At 36.7% G+C, this 22307-nt stretch overlaps 1 protein-coding gene across 5 annotated transcripts in view; it reads right to left on the bottom strand.

Moving 5' to 3' along the window:
- The window catches only part of SPAG17 (sperm associated antigen 17), a 238684-nt gene that overhangs the window by 56000 nt on the left and 160377 nt on the right, over positions 1 to 22307 (bottom strand). For all 5 annotated transcript variants that reach the window (XM_032154861.2, XM_058439406.1, XM_058439405.1 and 2 more), the window contains exons 26-31: positions 20040 to 20160; positions 18485 to 18663; positions 16546 to 16705; positions 8998 to 9215; positions 5158 to 5302; positions 978 to 1132 (exon numbers count right to left, since the gene is read on the bottom strand). In XM_032154861.2, coding sequence (XP_032010752.1) covers positions 978 to 1132; positions 5158 to 5302; positions 8998 to 9215; positions 16546 to 16705; positions 18485 to 18663; positions 20040 to 20160 — 978 coding nt within the window. The remainder of the gene's footprint in view (positions 1 to 977; positions 1133 to 5157; positions 5303 to 8997; positions 9216 to 16545; positions 16706 to 18484; positions 18664 to 20039; positions 20161 to 22307) is intronic.

Below are 22307 nucleotides of genomic sequence, written 5' to 3'. Positions count from 1 at the left end.
TTCTTGGTGCTGTCCTTTGAATCACAAACTTTTTTTTGATTTTGGTAAAGCTTGTATGTTTGACATCGTATCTAAGAAACTATTGCCTAATCAAAAACATGAAAATTTATATCTATGTTTCCTTTCATCTCTCACTTCCAGCACCTTCCTTGCCCCATAATAATCTACACTGGATGAAGAGGTGGAAGGGTAACATTCTGAGAAGAGATGAGAGGGATAAACTGACTTCAGCAACTTTCACAGTAACAAATGCTTATCAGTGAGATCTTTGTCTATCATCTTCTAGCTTTTAGCTCTCAGTATCTAGTGACATTGTTTGCAATATCTTTGCTCTAATGTCCTTTCTCCAGCAAGTGAAAAGCTGAAGGCAAGTCCTTTTAAGGTTAAAGGAACTGCATGCTGACACTGGATGGTTGTGTTTAAAGGGGAAATGCAGAAAGGTAGGGAAAGGTGCTAACTGCTCCTCCTTGGCCTTCCGAGGACAGAGCTTTGCTTTAGCTAGGAGAACTGCCCTCCAGGGACCACACACACCATGTGCTCTGTTTTGTCCTGCTAGGACTTTGAGTAGAGTAGTGAGGACTGACTGGAGGTGGGAAGGATGGAGAATGAGAATGAGGGTCAAGGTGGCAGGAGATGAAGCTGGTCTGTTAGGCACAAGCCAAATCATCTAAGTGTTTCTGACACCCACAGTACCTAGCATATAAGAAATCCTCAACAAACACATTTTAGTTTATAATCTTGGTCCAAAACTACCAAAGTTTTGCAAAACAAGCAGGGCAATGTTTTTCTGGCATAGGATGTAAAAAGGGATGAGTAAATAAGAGTTTGAGAAGTATATTCTAAGATGTTAGTATTCTAAGAGAAAGGAAAGCAACAGCAGTGTACATTGCAGGCATTTTTACTGCCCCAGAGAAGTGGGTTTTCTCAGCTGAATAGACACTCATCTTTGGCACTTCTCGTTTTCCTCGTAGACCTACCTGGTATGTTCCCTGTGGCTTTGCAATAATAGTTGTTCCATCTCCAAAGATGGCACAGCAGCTACTGTCCTCACAGTTGGCGATAACAGTGGCATAGCGTGAGCTTTCTACCCGCATACACTTCACCTGCCTGGTGACAGTCCGAGGACCCTCGGCTACAAGCAAATGCAAGGTAAGCAGATCGATAGGATGTAGACATTGCAAAACAGACCTCAGCCTATTGATTTGGCTGCTGTTTCCTGGCTGTCTGGATTCCTCATGGAAAAAGCACAATTGTAAAGTCTAGAGCAAGTACTGAGAACTCCACAGGGTTGGAGTGTGGCCTGCTGTTCTTGTCAATTCAAAATAATTCTTCCAGAAAAAATCTTCTTAATTTAGTATGCTGTCTTAGTCTCACTATTTATTTGTAGGAGTAGAGAACATCGATTTTTCAAATTTAAAAATTGAAAAGCATAAAATATAATTTAAGCACTCAGATATTCATCAATTAAAATGTATACTTTTTAATACATATGTAAAATAAAAATTACCGACAAAATTGAAGTTTCTCCTTATATCTGGGCTTATTTCTATCTTGAAATTCATCTTTACACTTTTATGTACATATATATAATGAATAATATAAATGTGTGTGCTTTAAATGTATGTAAGCTATATGTTACTCTATGTATTTATGTAATTACTGTACTATCATTCTACACCTGCTTTTTTCATTTAATACAGTTTTGAGACCTCTAACCATCTTGATCTATATGTATCCATCCATCTATCTATACATATATGTGTGCATAGATATATTTATTTGTGTGTGTATGACTCCCTTTAACAACCTTATAGTATTATTTTGTAGGAATTTACCACATTTTATTTTTCTATTCTGCCATTGATGGACATTTATATTTTCCCAATATTTCAATATTATACTCAATGCTGCAAGTCACTCCTCTATACTTATTTCCTTGTACATATGTGTATGAGTGTCCCTCTCTCTATAAGCAGAAATAAAGTTAGTGCATCATAATATGATATGCGTGATTTTGTGGGTGGGGTGGGGAGATGTAGGTCAAAGCATGTAAAGTTACAATTATACAATTATGTAAGATGAATAAATACAAGAATGTAATGTATAGCATAAAAACTATAGTCAATAACATTGTATTGTATAATGACAATTTTCCAAGAATGTAGACTTTAGGTGCTCATGACACACACACACACACACACACACACACACACACTCACACAAACTATATGAGGTAAGAGATATATTAATTTGCTTGACTTAGTCCACTATGTATATGGATATCAAAATATCATGTTGTACATCTTAAATATACCCAATAAAAAACATTGACATTAAGGAAAGGGAACTCACGGAATAACTTCTCATTAAAAATATTTCTTAAATTCAGGTTCGGAAGAGTGGAAGGCTTTTACAGTCTTTAAGCAGGTTCCAGTTAATTAGCAGCTACAGTTTCCTTTTTTCTGATACCATCTTTCTGACGAAAGACATACTCAGACTGAAGACCTATCTGAGGTCACCTATTTATGCAAATTAGATGCCTTCAGGATCAAAGGAAACATCTGAAAGCTAGTATCTAGGACAGATGAATCATGGTTATTAGGTTTTAGTTGCCACCAATCAAAGACTATTACTATCCATCAGCTAACTAGAGCTGTTATCACTCCCATCTCTGTTGAGATAATGATCATAATAAAAGGTCCTAATGCATCCTCATATTCATTGCAGCATTATTCACAAAAACCAAGATTTGGAATCAGTCTACATGTTCATCAATGGATGAATAAATAAAGAAAATGTAGTAAATATAGGCAATAGAATACTATTCAGTGTTAAAAAAAAGAAATCTGTCATTTGCAACAATATGGATAAACCTGGAGGACATTATTTTAAGTAAAATAATCCAGGTACAGAAAGACAAATAGCACACTTATATGCAGACTCTACAGAAGTTGAACTCATACAAGTAGAGAGTAGAATGGTAGTTACCAGCCAACAGGGTAAGGAGTTGGGGAGATGTTGGTCAAAGGATATAAAATTTCAGTTATATAAGAGGAATAAATTAAACAGATACACTGTATAACATGGTGACTATAGTAAATAACATATTGTATTTTGAAAATTTCTAAGAGAGTAGATTTTAAGTATTCTCACAACTAAAAATGATAAGTACACAGAACAAAGCTGGAAGCAACCATGCTACTCAACTTCAAACTATACTACAGGACTACAATAACCAAAATGGCACGGTACTGGTACCAAAACAGCAAAACAGACACATAGACCAATGGAACAGAATAGAGAGCCCAGAAATAAAGCCACACACCTACAGTCATCCGATCTTAAACAAATCAACAAAAACAAGCAATGATGAAAGGACTCCCTATTCAATAAATGGTACTGAGATAAATGGCTGGCCATATACAGAAGATTGAAACTGCACCCCTTCCTTACACCATATAGAATAATTATCTAAAGATGAATTAAAGAATAAAATGTAAAACCCAAAATTATAAAAACCCTGAAAGACAACCTAGGCAATACCATTCTAGACATAGGAACAGGCAAAGATTTCATGACAAAGATACCAAAAGCAATTGCAACAAAAGCAAAAATTGACAAGTGAGATCTCATTAAAACAAAGAACTTCTGCACAGCAAAAGAAACTATCAACAGACTAAACTGACAACCTACAGAATGGGAGAAAATATATACAAACTATGCATCTGACAAAGGTGCAGCCATGCTAACATCCAGCATCCATAAGGAAGTTAAACAAATTAACAAGCAAAAAACCAAACAACTCCATTAAAAAGTGGTCAAAAGACATGAACAGTTTTCAAAAGAAGACATAAACGTGGCCAAAAAACACATGAAGAAAAGCTCAACATCACTGAACGTTAGATAAATGCAAATCAAAACCACAATGAGATACACTCTCACATCAGTCAGAATGGCAATTATTAAAAGGCCAAAAAGTAACAGATGCTGCCCAGGTTGCAGCAAAAAAGGAACGCTTATACACTGCTGGTGGGAATTTAAATTAGTTCAACCACTGTGGAAGACAGTGTGGTGATTCTTCAAAGACCTGAATACAGAAGTACTATTCGACCCAGCAATCCCATTACTGGGTATATACCTAAAGGAATATAAATCATTTTACCGTAGGGACACATACACACATATGTTCACTGTAGCACTGTTCACAATAGCAAAGATATGGAATCAACCTAAATGCCCATCAATGGTAGACTGGAGTAAGAAAATGGCATACATATACACCATGGAATACTATGCAGCCATAAAAATGAACATGATCACATCCTTTGCTGGAAAATGCATGGAGCTGGAGGCCATTACCCTTAGCAAACTAACAGGGGAAGAGAAAACCAAATACTGCTTCATCTTACTTATAAGTGGGAGCCAAATGATGAAAACACATGGACCTATAGAGGGGAACAACAGACACTGGGGCCTACTGGAAGGTAGGAGGAAGGAGAGGATCAGAAAAAATAACTAATGGGTACTAGGTTTAATACCTGGGTGACAAAATAATCTGTACAGCAAACCCTGTTACATGAATTTACCTGTATTACAACCCTGCACATGTACCCCTTAACTTAAAAGTTTTAAATAAATGAATACATAAATAAAACACACACACACACACACACACACACAGACACACACACACACACACACACACACATAATGAGGAGTGTGTTGGAGAAACTTTTGCCTGCTGGGTGCTGCTGGTTAAAAAAAATTTCTAAGAAAGTAGATTTTAAGTTTTCTCACAACTAAAAATAAGTATCTGAGGGTAACGCATATGTTAATTAGCTTGATTGCATCATTTTGCAATGTATACATATTTCAACACATCATATTATTTATTCTATATATATACACAATATTTGTCAATTAAAAGAATAAAATTAAATTTTATAAAGCAAACAGCAAAATCAGTAATGATGATAATAATAATAATACTAAATCCTTATAGACCCTGCTTTGGACTGCATAGGTTTTCTCTGATTGGCTAACTTTACCAAAAGATTATTTTTCTTACGTGTATGTTCAGCAGTCAGTGAGGATTCTATCTAGCTTATGCTAAAGAGTTATAAAATATTGTCATGTAACTCAGAAAATAAAACATACTTGTTTCTTGATCATCTGGCAGAATAATTTGATCTTCATAAACTTGATAAAAGGTTGTGATTCTGGTACCATCAGCATGATCCACTATCCGAGTACCATCTTTCCTTTCAACTATGACAACTTTGTCTTCTCGAGTTGTCATAACCTGAACATGAAAAGGCAGGACGTAATCATTTGGCCACATGGTTAATCCCAAGTGTACTTATTTTTATCCATTGAATACAAAGATGGCACCATCAAAGTCCTAGTTATTTATTTATAGGCAAAAGTTTTATCTCATCTACCTGATCTAACCTTCATAACAATCTTGGCAGGTACCCTCATTTTATAGATGAGGAAATTTAGGCTTAGAGAAGTTGAGAAGCTTGCTGAAAGTCATGCAGCAAGTAAGTATCAGGGCATGTTTGAGGAAACACTTAACATCTGGACTGGGTTAACCCAGATCTGTCTGGGAAAATGACCACAGGCCCTGTTTCCTTGGAAACTACGGAGTAATGATAAATGCGGCATATTGTGACTGCCTTGTGCGCTGTGAAATCCCTGCTCTGCAGAACTTCCCCAGATGGGGTGAACTGCAAGATGGCCTGCAATTGTCGGGCTAATGTCATCAGGGCAGTACTTGAAGATTGGTGGGGGACAAAGGCTGTAGCCTCTCTGTGTCAAGTTGACCTGTGCATGTATTTGATGCTCAGTGCTGCTGCATGCCTGGGAGCTTGAGGCGTATGAGAAACGGTGTGCGTGGGTTGCTGCTCCTGAGCTCTGCACCTGGTTGACCATGGCTCTGCTGTGTTTGCCTCATAGTTCAGCTTTTACCTCTGCCCATTACTGCTTTCTCCCTCCTCCTTTCACATATATGTCTCTATTAAAATCTTGCACTTCGGACTTCACCTCAGCGTTTGCTTCTGGAAAGCTCAACCTACAACTGCAGTACTGTAAATTGCATAATGCATATTTCAGTCATTGGGCATTTTCTAAACTTACCCTGTTCTAACTCTAAGGAACATAGAGTGAGTTTGCTAGTTAGAACATGTTCTAACTCTAAGGAACATAGAGTGAGTTTGCTAGTTAGAACATGTTCTAACTCTAAGGAACATGAGAATGAGTTTGCTAGTTGTTTTCTGACTCCAAAGTCTATGGCTATTGGGAGCAGGTGATTATCACCTTCTTAGCTCTTTATGGTAGGCGGCAATCACTATTTAAGAGAGAAATGAATGCCGATCATTATTTTAGGTTCTTATCATTGGCACTTTCAGCCAGGAATGTATACTAAGAAATACTGCTGGGTAATGTGGTGGTTGAGAGCATGAGCTCTGGGGTTAAGCCGAGTTTGAATTCTGACTCCATAAATGGCTGGGTAGACTTAGGGATGTTGCTTAACCTGTTTGTTGTCTGGTTTCATCCACAAAATGGAGCCAACACTAGTATCTTCTTGGAAATGTTATGTGGGTTAAATGAGATGATGCTGGTAAAGTGCATCACACTTGGCCATCATGTTAGTAATTATTGATAGTGGTTTTTTATCTAGTAGAGATATTTACATATTATGATTTAGAATTATTCAAACATTTCATAATGTCACATAAACAGTGACATTTTCTGGTCACCATAGAATAGGATAATCATTCTTAGTGGTGGCAATAACACAGTAACAAGGATATTTCTGAATGCCTGATAGTGCCATGTCTGGTACTAATCTTCTCAACAGGTAATGACTATTATCTCCAGTTTATGAATAAGAAACCAGATAAGGAACTTGCCAAAAGTTATACATCTGGTAAGGACTATGGCTAGGGCTTGAAACACAGGTGTGCCTCACCCCAAGGGCAGTGCTCACTCCTTTAGAATGTAATACTTCATGTCAGGGGTTGTGAAAATACACACCCATTTTCAATTTTGTTTCATATGATCATGTCAGTTTCTTGAGATCTGGGACACAGTGTTGGGGTCTACATTCTGGCTCTACCATTTGCTGTGTGACCTTGGGCAAATTACTTAAACTCTCTGTAGCCTACTTGCCTCATCTATAAAACGGAAACAATAGTAGTTTGTTGTGAGAATTGAGTGAGTTAGTATATGGAAAATGCAGAGAACAGGGCCTAGTACACAGTGAGTGCTCAGTAAATGTCACTATTATTGCTCTTATTCTGTTGGGCATTTGGTGTTTAATTCACGCTTGAATCCAGGTTCTTGGATGTTGGTTCATGCTTCCAAAATGGTGATAGAGATGAATGAGGGAAATTAAAAGTTAACAAAGAAATGTTAATCACACTTGCATATTAAGCCAAATAATCTACCTCAGGGGCCAAATTAAAGTGAGCTATTTGAAGGAACTAAAACAAACATTAAAAAAACCTCAGGAAACAAAGGAACAAAAAACCTTTCTGAGATCATGTGTACTTTGAGTCTTACAAAAAAAGGCAACTAGCAAACAAAGTAAGAGATTATAAAATTATTTCAGAAGTAGGCTGAAGAGGAAAAGATATTTGGTTAGATAATGTAATCCATCTTAATAGCAAACAGGCATTTTGCTTTTTACAGCAGCACCTGGTTTTAAACAAGGGTAGGAAGTTCAGACACCAGAGTTAAGGCACTTAGGAGCTTCTTCATTTTGTTTAGATTCAGAGGGTGCTGCAAATCTCCATATAAGATGTTAGAGGAATAGCTAAGGAACGGAAAGAGCTCAGTTTTTGGTCACAAACAACTGGCTCTAATCCTGGGTTCAGCACTTTCTGAACATGTACTCTTGACCACATTACTTAACTTCCTAAGGCTCAATTTTCTCATTGTGTAATATACATTTGGTGTGAGGGCTGAATGAGATAATGTGTATAAAAGCCCCCAAAGAAATCCTGGTACATAGAGGGCTGGGCGTGGTGGCTCATGCTTGTAATTCCAGCACTTTAGGAGGCTGAGGCGGGCTGATCACCTGAAGTCAGGAGTTGGAGGCTAGCCTGGCTAACATGGCGAAAACCCCGCCTCTACTAAAAATACAAAAATTAGCCAGGCATGGTGGCAGGTGCCTGTAATCCCAGCTACGCAGGAGGCTGAAGCAGGAGAATTGCTTGAACCGGGAGGTGGAGGTTGCCGTGAGCCGAGATCATACCATTGCACTTCAGCCTGGGCGACAAGAGCAAAACTCCGTCTCAAAAAAAAAAAAAAAAAAAAAAATCCTGGTACACAAAAAGTGCTATTGTTCATTCCAGCAGTTTTGCTTTCATATCATAAACAGAACCATTATGTTCTGTACCACTAATTTGTCATGTATTCTTATGCTACAAATAAAGTTTTTGTAAAGTTTCTCTACAGTTTTGGATTCTTGAGTTATTTAATGTGTGTCTTATTTCTTTCAACATACCGTAAGTTTTTCAAAATCAAAGGATCATGAACAAACTTCTCTCACAAACTGCAAGTGGGCACAAACAAGTAGTAATGAGACACTCACTTCCAGAAGCTGCTCACTTCCAGAAGATAAGACATTCACACACATATATTCAGCATAAGGAAACACACGACGACATAATTAATCACATATATCTTAAAAGTGGCATAGAAAACTCATGAACTGCCACTCACCTCAAAAATTAGCATTTTGTTCTGACGTGGTTGTGCCCACAAAACACAAAAATAGTCCCTAATGATACTCTCCATTTGGCAAATACACTACAAGATGCTTTTAGATTTTGGAAAATGAATCCATTCATCCATCCATCCACACATCTATCCATCCACTACTTAACAGACATTTATTGAAAAAATATTATCAGCTAGGCACTCTTTTGGGTGTTGTTTCAGAATTCTAATGACTTAGAAAATTTTGCAATAAACAATAGTTTGTCATACCGTTCCATTGACAGGATCTGTGGCCTGAAAGGATAACAATGGGGCCAAGTCTGCTATTCTTTCTAATCCTTTGGTGCCAATCCGATTTCCTTCAGGTGTAGTTGTAAACCAAGTGCCTATGTGAACCTCCACAGGAGTTACAGTTTGAACTGCCTCTGGAGGAGGGTCATGGATTTCACCCTTATGGGCCATTGATGACTGATTTTTGTGGCTTTTTCCTGTGAAGTTCAAGTAAAATCAAACAACAGTAATATAACTATAATATCAATTATATACATCATTCATTATGTTTTGACACAGTGCAAACTACCTCAGATACTGTGGCATAGACAATTCTAAGTGGTATTTATCAATTGTATTATTTCTCAATAGGGAAAAGTATCAGGTTATGAATAGCTTAATTTTTTTGCACTTAAACCGTGGCTAAATTCCCACCACTTTTCCCCAGACATACACATGTTTACACAGCTCACTGTCTAGGGCACAAAAAATATTCTGGTCAACTTCTGTACTCTTTTGGGTCTTGCGTACTTCTTCCTGGGTCCCAGATTTTGGGTTTTATATTCCGGTTTTTAAAGCCTACATTTGCTCTCACTTATCTGTCAAACTTTCAGCCTCCTTTCAACATATTGGACTATAACAGTTACTAAATTTTTAACTCTTGATTCCCCTGATTTTGCCCTTTTGTCAGTAATAACAGGAAACATCTTTCTTCCACCTTGGATCTGGGAAACCTCACCAGCCAGGAATATCCCTGGGGAGAGGAATTTGTGCAGTTTAATGAGTACATCAACAATTGTCTGATACATTTTCCTTTCCATCCTCTACCTCCCACTCATTTGGAACAGGGCTAGAGAACTGAAGACACCCTCATGGAAATCCTTGACCAATATTTCAATTGCTCTATCAGGGTAGATGTACTCCATTTCCATGAATAATAATGAGTAATCTGTAGATGAGACTTGACAGTGTTATCACATCTCAGTAATGAGGTAAACTCAGACCCAGAAACAAATTGCAAGTAATGACAGTAAAGGAATGTTAACTCTTGGAAGATTCTCCAGATTCAAACCATGAAATGTGCAGCAGGGCATGCATCTCGGCCTAACTAATAGGGACTCAACTAATGGGAAGAACCAAAGACAGATAAATCAGGTTGAGCCTTTTCATTGCCCTAAAATTTAATTTGGACATATTTATACTTCTAGAATATTGGTAGAGAGAGAAAATGGTATCGTTTTCAGAATAATTCCTCTAGAAATAGTAGGAAATACTTTAGGAATTATCTTTTTTTCTACATTCTCCCTTTTTCTCCTATTTCCCTCCCCTCTCCTTCTGTTCTTATTACTTTTTCTAATCAAAAAAGGTGAGCTATGGAAAGGGCATTCCAACATAAGGAACATAAGAAATACAATGGGTTAAAGAATAGCATGGTATACACAGACAACTACTAGCAGACCAATGTGACCAGATGATACATTTCAAGCAGATTTTGGTTGAGAGAAGGGACAGGAGAGGCAGGCATTGATTCAATTGAGGGGACTTTAGCAGTATGTTAGAGACCTTGGAATTTTTCCTACAGGTGATTTTAATAACTAAAGTGTTATAAGGGAGAAAGTGAGGTATTTGGCAGGAAGATGCAAAATCAATACGAATAAAAGCAGGAAGAACAGTTAGAAGGTTTTAAAGTATTAGAAATTCAAGCTGGCAGAAGAGATAAACAAGTATAATTTCGATACAAATGTATATTGGGGAACAAATTTGGATATGAAAGGATGAGGATGGCGGTGAAAGGATAAGAGAAAGAACCACATGCAGATCCTGAAATCTTAATCAACTATTGTCTTCCATTAAGCATATGGGTCAACAAAGCAAACTGGCCAAGGATCAGGTCAAAGGTAAGAGGAAGGAAACAAGCAGGGTTGGAGTTCCATTTTCAGCAACATCACAGACTAGATACCAATAATTCCACTGAAAAGAACCATAACTGCTAGAAAACATCTTTAAATCAATCTTCTTGAAAGTGTTTCTGAGCTGGCAACTATAAGTAAGACCAGCACGATCCATGGACTAAGTAAAAGTAGGAAGCCAAAGAGGTAAAATAGCCCTGAAGTTGGATTTTGTCCAGTGGGTTTTTGTCAAACTGCGTGATTCTGAGTATTTGTTTTCTTAGCATTGTGGGACTTAGGCAGAAATGAATGCCAGAACCTGCACAATCTGGATGGAAGGTTTGATATGAGGCCCTCAAATGACTACACTCTCAGACTAAGTGTGAATTATTAACAGAAATCATTTGTGTTTTTTCCCACCCCACTCCAGAACTGTCAGAAAGCTTGCCTGTGTTCAAACTTGGTGCTGAGCAGAGAAGACGAGAAAGTACTTAAGAGGTTGTATAACCACAAGTAGATCCTTATATAGGTTTGAAGTGAAAATTCACACCACTTGAGTGGCACCCCCAGAAATTCCATAAATTAATAATTTAAGGTGATCCAAGACTGTGTTTCCCTATCAACTGCTAAAGTCCTTTCTGAAGCCTAAGTCCTTTATAAAGAAATGCACTACTGGCCAGGCACAGTGGCTCACACCTATAATCTTAGCATTTTGGGAGGCCAAGGCAGGAGGATTGCTTGAACCCAAGAGTTTGAGACTAGCCTGGCCAACATAGTGACACTTCATTGCTACAAAAAAAAAAAAATAGCTGGGCATGGTGGTGCATGCCTGTTGCATGGTGGTGCAAGCCAACTTTTCAACAGCAACACTGGAAGCAAAAGAATATAAAGGATATTGTCAATGTACTGGGAGAAAATATCTGTAAGCTAGAATTCTATACCTAGTGAAATTATCTTTCAAGAATGAAGACAACATAAAGACATTTTAAGAAAATATTTGGTATATAATAAAAGGCCTAAAACATCTAAAGATAAGTCCCAGCTACTTTAGAGGCTGAGATGGGAGGATTGCTTGAGCCCAGGAGGTTAGGCTGCAGTGAGCTGTGATCATACCACCACATTCCAGCCTGGGTGACAGAGCGAGACCATGTCTCAAAAAAAAAAAGATGCACTTTTATACCAGCCCAATAATTTAGAATTAAAGCAATAAGAAAAAATTATCATCTCATAGTCAAAAAGTACCAAGACACAATGAAACAAGGCAATTCAAGTGAGAGCTGGAAGAAGCAACAGAAAATGGAATTAGATCTACAATACTTTAGATATTGAAATGATTAGAAACAGAATCTAAAATGCATACTTTATGTGATTCCAGAAATAAAAAGGGGCCAAAAATATGACTAAAGAGAAGACTGATTATAAAATGAAACAAAGAAATGTTAGATATTAAAAAATGTAATAACTGAAATTAAAAAAATTAACATGCAGGTTTAGCAGGAGACAAAACACAGCTTAAAAGAGAACTGAAAGACCTAAAGTAATGGTTTAGAATGAAGCTCAGAGAACCAAAGCAATAGAAGTAAAAAAATAAAATAAAAGTTCAAGCCCTCTTAAATATGTTTAATTGGAATTCCAGAAGAAGAGAAGAAGAAAGAAATGGATCAGAAACAATATTTGAAGTGATAATTATTGAGAAATCTCTAGAATCAATGAAAAATACAAATTTACAGATTCAAGAAGCTCAATGTATTCCCACTTTGATAAATAAAAAGAAATCCATACCTAGTCAAATTATATTGAAATTGTAATAAAAAATCACAGGGAATATTTTAAAGGCAGTTAGATTATCCTCAAAGCAACAACAACTTAAGTGATAGCCAACTTTTCAACAGCAACATTGGAAGCAAGAGAGTATAAAGGATATTTTCAATGTATTGAGAGAAAATATCTATAAGCTAGAATTATACACCTAGTAAAATTATACTTCAAGAATGAGGACAACATAAAGACATTTTTAGAAATTATCTGATATACAATAAATGGACTGAAACCCCTAAAGACAAACATTTTCAAATTGAATTATTAACATATTCACCTATTTGCTGCTTACAAGAGATACATTTAAACATAAACCACAGAAGGTGAAATATAAGTGTGGAAAAAGTTATACCAGTAAGGTATTAAATAGTGGCTGGCGTAGCTATAATAAAATAAGCAAAATAGACATCAGGGTAAAAAGAATCCTAGAATAAAGTCATTGAAGGCCAGGCACAGCGGCTCCCAGCACTCTGGGGGGCCAAGGCAAGCGGATCACTTTAGGTCAGGAGTTCAAGACCAGCCTGGCCAACATGGTGAAACCCTGTCTCTACTAAAAATACAAAACAAAACAAAACAAAAATTAGCCAGCTGTGATGGCATGTGCCTGTAATCCCAGCCTCTTGGGAGGCTGAGGCATGAGAATTGCTTGAACGTGGGAAGTGGAGGTTGCAGTGAGCTGAGATCGCGCCATTGGCACTCCAGCCTGGGCCACAGAGTGACAAGGTGTCTCAAGAAAAAAGAAAAAAAAAAGAAAGAAAGTCATTGCATAATGATGAAAGGTTAAATTAATGAAGATACAATAATTCTAAATGTCTAAATATCTATCATCATATCCTTAAAATATATAAAGAAAAATGACAGAACTATAAAAAAGATGTATTTACTTCACAAATAAAGAAATAATGATTAAATTATAAGGAACACAGCACCAAAGAGACTATTCTATCTTTTCAGGAGATTTAAACATCCTTTTGCTAAGTAAATTGATGTAGCAGATTAAAAAAATCTGTAAAAATATGGAATAGGGGTTGGCAAATTGTGGACTATGGACAAATAAGGCCTGCTGTCTGTTTTGTACAGTCGGTAAAGTAGTAGTTCTTTTTACATTTCTAAATAGCTAATAGAATCAAAAGAATAGTAATAATTTATAACATGAAAATTATATAAAATTCAAATTTAGTATATTTAGTGCACATAAAGTTTTATTAGAACACAGGCTTATTTAATAACATATTGCCCAGGGCTGTTTTTATGCTCCAGTGGCAGAGTTGAGTAGTTGTGACAGTGACCATATGGCCCACAAAGTCTAAAATAAACTTTTTCAGAACTTTGAAAATCAACCAAAGAATTGTAACAATCTGAGGAACAATTCAAGAAAAATGGCTGAATCTCAGCAGGAACAGTTGCTTTGTTGTTTTATAACTTAAAAAGTTTTTTGATAAAATATTGTCTATAATATTTCATTTAATTGATGTAATAGCAATTAAATTAATATCAATTAAACTGTGATAAAAAGAAATGAGCTATCAAGCCATAAAAAGACAGAGCGGAATCTTAAATGCATATTACTAAGTGAAAGAACCTGGTCTAGAAAGGCTACATAAGGTATGATTCTAATCATATGACATTCTGGAAAAGGTACGACTATACAGACAATAAAAAGGTCAGTGGTTCCCAGGAGTTTGGTGGGGTAGGGTGTGTGTGGTTCAGGATGGGTGGAATAAGAAGGGTGAATAGGTGAAGAGGGATTTTTAGGGTGGCAAAAGTATTCTGTATGATACATGAGACATAGAATGTACAACACCAAGAGTGAACCCTAATGTGAACTATGGGCTTTAGTTAATAATAATGTAAGATTGGTTCATCAGCTGTAACAAATATACAACACTAAAGCAAGATGTTAATAATTGGGGAAACTGTGAGCAGAGTAAATGGGAACTCTGCATTCTTTCCACTCAATTTTTCTGTAAACCTAAAGCTGCTCTAAAAATAGTCTATTAATTTAAAAAGTGAGTGCATCATCTTGGATGGAAGGGCTGTGAAGGAATCTGGGGGACACTGTGCTAGAAGCAGAAGTCCTCCAGAACCAGGGTAGGCTCTTAGAAAAGTGGCTACACAGACTAGTCTTACATCAAGTCCTCTGTATCAACAAGAGGGAACCCTTGAGCCGAGAAGTTTGGAAAGCTATCTGGATACTTCTCTAACCAGAAACCTTCTGCTACTACTGAAGGAAAACCTGTTTTACTAAATATTGGGTAATTAAAAAGTAATCTAGTTGCTTCTATATAATATTTCGGGGTTTTGTGGTGAGATGTGAGAAACTGACAAAAAAGGATTAAATCTAGGTTTCTAGATTTAAATCTAGATCATTAAAGGCATATGAGAAATTGAGAAAAGTTTGTAAGGCAGGAGAGGCAGTGTAATTTAGGGGTTAGGGACCCAGACTCAAATCTCAGCTCTACCCTTGCTAGCTAAGAGACCTCAAGGAAATTACTTAACCTCTCTCCCTCAATTTTCTCATTTGTAAATTGGGGATTATTAAAATATGTGCCTCACAGAGGATTAGCTGATTTAATATTTGAAATATCAGATTTTTTTTCCTGTTACACAAATATACACCTCCTATATAAAAATATCTTACAAATTAATATGAAAATGATGACCATCAAAATGGTAAACCAAGAAAAGATATGAATAGGAAATTCACAAAATGAAAAACAAAACAAACAGGAAACATCTTTAGATGTTTAACCTCACCAGTAATTAAAGAAATGCAAATCAACATAATAAGATGCATTGATTATCATGTTGAATAAGATTAAAAAATGATAATATCTGGCATTGGTGAGGGTATGAGGAAGTAGACATTTTCATGTGGTAGTGGTAGGGGTATGCATTGAAAACACTTCTCAGGACAGCAGTCTTGCAATTTAGATTATGGCAGACACTGTTCATTGCTTATCCAAGTATTGTTTACCTTCTTTTTTCCCTGCTAGCAGTGCTGTCTCCTGAGAAAGAGGCCAAAAACTTGTTTTTCTAAACTTGGTCCCCAGCCAGGTCTAGTCAATGACATAAAGACAGGTCTACTGGGGTGAGAAGTGGAGTTCTGGAACTCCTTTTCCTTCCTGATGAAGAAAGCTCTTGCATTTGCCCTCTTTTCTTGGAAGTTGCTGAATGAGGACCTCATGCCTGGTGTTGATATACCTTCTTGCAATTATGAGGGAAAGTTCAGGAGAATCACAGAGATGCCTACTTTTTTTTTGTTTTTATTTTTTTATTATACTTTAGGGTACATGTGCACAATGTGCAGGTTTGTTACATATGTATCCATGTGCCATGTTGATTTCCTGCACCCATTAACTCATCATTTAGCATTAGGTATATCTCCTAATGCTGTCCCTCCCCTCTCCCCCAACCCCACAACAGTCCCCGGAGTGTGATGTTCCCCTTCCTGTGTCCATGAGTTCTCATTGTTCAATTCCCATCTATGAGTGAGAACACGCGGTGTTTGGTTTTTTGTCCTTGCGACTTATAATCTTGACATCATCAATCTGCCCAATCAACCCTAAAACAGCAGCTTAGGCATTACACCTGATGTGTAAGAATGCGTAACAACATATGAAACTGTTAATTATTTATTTCTAAGAGAAAAACAGTTCATGAAACAGCACGTAATTCTGTGATAGCAAGAATTCATTTATATGTATATATGTATAAGAATATATATGAATATATTCATAGAAAAGGTTACAAGTATTATAATAATAATAATATTGAACACTTATTAAGCCCTTGAAGACTTTTCTAAATCCATTATAAACTGAGAGGCTTCAATTGTTACCTTTCTTTGTGTTGGTAATCTCAGATGGTATCGTTTCTGATTTCTGCTGAGAAAGAGAGTCCATCAAATCTCCACTGTGAGGGGTTGCTGGCATTTCAGAAGGAGGACAAATAAGACCTGAATTGGGACTCCTGCTCACAGCACCATCTGCAAAGAGAATCTGAAGAAAGAACAAAAGTTTTCAGCATTCTCAGAAGCAAGGGAGAGGTTGTTTAACAATAAACACTGTGTGTCAAATGGAAACAGGTTCAAAATGATCCACAGAAGAAATGCTGTTTGCAGACCTCCAGACCCAGCAGCACAAAGTAGATCATAGAAAGGTAGATTTGGAGTTCACAGACAATAGCCTAGTTACCACCATAATAATATTATTTTATACTTTCTATTTACCTTTTATTTTGTTTCTTTTCTTTTCTTTTTATTTCCATCATTTCTTGGATTGATTTGAGTTTTATTTTTTCCATTCTTCACCTTTCCCCTTTGCGATTGGGAAATTATACACTCTATTTCAATTTTTCTAACGACTGTATTTAAAATTTTATCACATATTTAAATTTATAGTTTCTATTAATATCTATCTAGTATGTACAGTGTCTCTAGGTACCACGGATATATCTACCTGATATCAGTACCTAGACACTCCCAACGAACGTGACAAGGACCAATGCCAGTGTTGCTGATGAGAAGTCAAATGTCTACCTGGTTTTTATTCTTGTATAGGTAACTTGTTTTCTTTGGGAAACTTTTGGGATTGTCTATCTGTGCAGTCCTAAAATTGCATGATGGCATATTTAGATAATCTTTTAAAGATAATTAATATCAGTTCTTATTGTCATTCAGTTGCCCTATTTAATCTGAAGTAATTTTTTTAAGCTCTGTGAAAATTTCTTATGTTATGTCTTTGATTCTTTTCTCCCTTCATTCTTACTGTTTTCTTCTTCTGGAAATTATATTATATGGACCCTTTTTCCATATCTCTCAGCTTTTCTTGCCCTCATAATCTACCCCCTCCCATTTTTGATCGCTCACAATTATTTCTAATTTCTAAGAACTCTTGATATTTTTCCTTAGCTACTTTTTAAAAAGTTGTTATTTTATGAACTGTTAACCTCTCAAGTCTGCCTATATCCCTTTTACCCGCTTTTAATTTTTTAAAGTATATAATTTCAGGTGCTATTTCTTTTAGATATTGAATTATGTACTTTACTTTTATGGGATTGCTTTCTTTCCAAGATTTATGACTCTTGAGTGCATGGGCATCTTTCTCATTGAGAATCCCTTTTACTTCTTGGTGGTGTAGCGTCTACTCACAGGAGCTCCTGTTTTGTGATCACTGGGAAAGGAAAGAGCAGGGCATATGGCTTCTGATTTTTAAGGTTTCTCGTCCCCATCTTCTGGGTGACAGTGAGTTACCTGGGGAACTACCCTCATTTTCTGAGCTCAGAGCTCCATATGCAAAATGTTTGTTGTAGAACTCCCATTTTGATGTTTAATTTTGCTGCATGTTTTCCTCTTGTGTATGTTTTAACTTTGTGCATATTTCTCCATCAGTTTGATCTCATCTGATCTGCATTTTAAAAGAAATTCTCCAAATCTTCTGATCTATTATTGATGACATGCTTTGTTGTTCTCCAGTACCATTATGAATTCATTATTTACATTTTTAAAATTAGTTTAAGGTAGCTTGAGAGGGAGAAAAGGAAAAAACTGTTCAGTTTGCAATCTTACATCATGCAGAGAAATGACAAGTTTATTTGTATCCTGCTCTGCATATAGTGTTTTTTAATTCTAAATATATTATTTATCATTTGTCATTTTAAGGTGTCATTCCTTTTTCAAGTGAGTTGTTCCTTTTCCCCGCTATATAACAGTTCCTTACCCATAACTTGTCTTTTACTTTGGAACGGGGAAGAATAATTTCTCTAACACATTCTTTTACCTGTGTGGATCCATCCAACATATATTTGACAACAGTGCCTTGACTGGTGATAACCCTTGAAGCCTCCTGCTCTGCGGGTGGCATCACCGTTTTATAGAACTCATAGTGCTTCACCCTCTGGGGGTAGCTCTGACGGACCATGATGTCCCAGCTGGGTTCCTCATCTATAGCATATTGACCTAAAAAAAGAATAAAGCCTTCTTGTGAACTAGACAATGCTGCAGGGCTGGATTTTACCTTCTTGCTTAATTATTTTCTTTTTCTTTTCTTTTCTTTGTTTTAAAAATAGAGACAAGGTCTCGCTTTGTCGTCCAGGCTGGAGTGCAATGGTGCAATCGTAGCTCACTGCAGCCTCAAACTCCTGGATTCACGCCTTCTGAGCAGCTGGGACTATAGGCTTGCACCACAACACCCTGTTAAGTTTTTCTATTTTTTTGTAGACACAGGGTCTTATTATGTTGGCTACGCTGGTCTCAAACTCTTGGCCTCAAGCGATCCTCCCACCTCAGACTTCCAAAGTGCTGTGATTATAGGTGTGAGACACCATGCCTGGTGCTTATTTTCTTTTGTCTGCATGTGAGTAATAGGGCAGTTTCCATGTTATGACAGATGGCCTAGAATACTGGTTCTTTGATGACCTTGTTACATTCAAAGGTAGTAAATTAGGTCATCTACAACACCTAGTAGGTACCTTCTCCATGTGTAAGCCACTCTCTCTAATAAAATCCAGGACAATTTCTCTTAATTTATGATGTGGTTTACTGGGGCCAAAAAGCCTTAACACAAAGGAATTAACACATAATGATAGCATTTTAAGAACTATATATCAGGCTAACAGGAAAATCATGGCACCCCTTAAATCACAGAAGTTCAGTGCCTGCTTTGTTGCATCTTCTACTTCTACTGCAACAGTGAGTTTCTATTTAAGTGATATTCAAATTCAGTTACAAATGCAGATGCCTCATCAGGTTAATTGAAGAAATCTTACTTGTACTTACTTACTTAGCTGAAGAAGTTAGGAGCCATGTACAGAACCAACACTATAAAATTATCTATGGATACATGAAAATGAAGACTTGGTTTCCTTAACCTGTTTAATCTACATCTATCTCTATGTACTTTGTGTCCAGTGTCATTTGTTTTGGTCAGACCAGCAACATGCTGCACCCATGACCATCTGTAGAGGCAAGAACATAGGGATACACACAAGTTTTTAAGAGCACTGGCTTTGTCATCACTGGGCTGAGAATGGCATTTCAGCTCTGCCACTTGGGAGTTGAGTGACCTTGGGCAAGTAACTGAACCTCCTGAAGACTCAATTTCCTTATTTTGTAAAATAGAGTAGTTAGTATTTAGATCATAATATTTGTATTTTTGACATGTATACTAAGTACTTAGATAGTGCCTGGCCATAGTAAATGCTAAAAATGTTAAAACAGTCTAGTGTTCATTATCAACAAGATGTATGTTTAACTGGCATGAAAATACACAATTTCCTGTTTTCTACGTGACATTTTGCTTCCTGCTTCCCCACTCTACACCATATAGCACTCACCTGTAGATTCTTGCCCAATGAAAGTCAACAGGAGCCCACTGGGGCAAGACACATTTAGGCTTTGGAAGGTGGGAACATCAAAAGTCTCCTGTAAAACAGGTTCTGGTTCTGCTTCTTCTTCCTGTAAATAATTTAGCATGTGAATAATGGGCTGTCATTTTCTTAATGAGCTATTATTTATTTTGACTAAGCCAGGATGTGCTGAGTGCTCAGGATATGACTTGCACAGAGCTAGGTGGACCCTGCAAGGATGCAGGAGTCTCTGTGGTTTTGCAATTTATATTCTACTTGCAGACTGACACACAGACAGGTGAGACAAATGGCAGTAACAATAGTTGGCACATCTTTTCTCAGAAAATAGAGATATAGTGAAAGTTAATAAGAACAATTGGGAAAGGATTTGTGGAATAATTGGGGCTTGAAGTAGGCCTTGAAGGATGCCTCTGTTTGGATATGTAGGTATAAGGGCAGTGCTGGCATCTGAATGTTGGTGTCCCCCACCCAAATTCGTATGTTAGAACCTAATACCCAGTGTGACAGTATTAAAAGGTGAGACGGTTTAGAAAGTGATTAAGTCATGAGGGCTCCACCCTCATGAGTGGGATTAGTGCTTTTAAAGAAGAGGTTGATGGGAACACCTTTGCCTCTTCCTCTTCTGCCATGTGAGGACACATTGAAGGCACCATCTGTATGAGGAATAGCTGAGCCTGGTGGTTTGTGGTTGCAATTTCAGCTACTCAAAAGAGTGAGTTGGGAAGATCACCTGAGGCAAGGAGTTAGAGGCCAGCCAGGGTAACACAGTGAGACTCAGTCTCTTTAAAAATTAAAAGAATTGGCCAGGCATGGTGGTGCATGCCTGTGGTCCCAGCTACTTGGGATGCTGAGGTGGGATGACTGCTTGAGCCCAGGAGTTTGAGCCCACACTACCATACTCCAGCCTGAGTGACAGAGCAAGAACTCCATTTTAAATAGAATAAAGTAAAATAAAATAAGAGAAACAGGCTCTCGCCAGACATCAAATCTGCTAATATCTTGATATTGGACTTCACAGCCTCTTGAACTGTGAGCAATAAATTTTGATTGTTTATAAATCACCTAGTCTAAGGTATTTTTTTTATAGCAGTCCAAACTAATACATAAAAAGTGTGTGAGAGACCAACATCTCCAACACATTTTTTGGTGTATTCTTACAATTTGGATGCTAGAGATATTATGCTATTAGGATATCTGTCCTTTGTTTTCTATAATGAGCACATACTGCTTTTGTAGCAAATGAAAGTAATAAAATAAAAATAAAAGACAATTATGAAGTTATTTGTAAATTAATGAGGGTTTGGGTGTGTTTACTTTAAAATCCTAATTAATTTTATGTCAGCTATGCCTAAATCCCTTGTTTGGTTATATGTACTTAAGAATGAAATTTACTTGGTAACTTTCAAACAATCCCTAATGATGATCATTTCAATTTTTCCAATTGGTTCTCTTTTGTTAGCCACCAAAATCACTCCACTGGTACCCAATTGGTGGATATTTGTTTTTTTCTAACTAGTCTTCTATTGTTGAACACTTAAGTTGTTCTGCCTTTTCTTTGTCACTAACAGAGGAAAAATATATAAATAATTAGCTAAAAATAAATTTAAAACACAAAGCAAAAAGAGAAAAATACTTATGAAATTCTGTAAAATGAACAAAACTGCTCAAAGATGCAAACCTGCCATGTCAAATCTGTCATCACACATAAAACTAGTATTATCCTCACCCTTCCATTATCATTTATTTTAAAAAAATTAAGTGAACAAATTGGTTTGCTAGCAAGATGCCTTTGGCCAAATTAATTTTAAATGAATTACCTGGAGTTATTCTGTTTTAACACTTGAACATTTTTACTTAACAAGAGTCAAGGGGCCTGGCATAAGAAATTTTACCTAGTATAACTATGTAAATATGGTACAGAGGCAATGTCATATTTAAACCTCATAACTTTTACAAGGCCAGAGTCTGAAACCCAGGTTCTTGGGGTATTTTTAAACATTTTATCTTCTAGTAGTTGATTATTTGTACACTGTACTTTTTTGGTAGTAAGTACCAATAGTCAAGACTTAACCAATAGTTTCCTTGTTGCCGGTCTTTCAGAACCCTCTCTAAAAAAAAAAAAAAAATTTTTATTTTACTTTAAGTTCTGGGACACATGTGAAGAATGTTCAGGTTTGTTACATAGGTATATATGTACCATGGTGGTTTGCTGCACCTATCAACCTGATATCTATG

This window comes from Hylobates moloch, unplaced genomic scaffold (assembly GCF_009828535.3).
Source record: "Hylobates moloch isolate HMO894 unplaced genomic scaffold, HMol_V3 SCAFFOLD_5, whole genome shotgun sequence".
Taxonomy (NCBI): domain Eukaryota; kingdom Metazoa; phylum Chordata; class Mammalia; order Primates; family Hylobatidae; genus Hylobates; species Hylobates moloch.
This window is presented reverse-complemented; position numbering and strand designations above follow the sequence as displayed.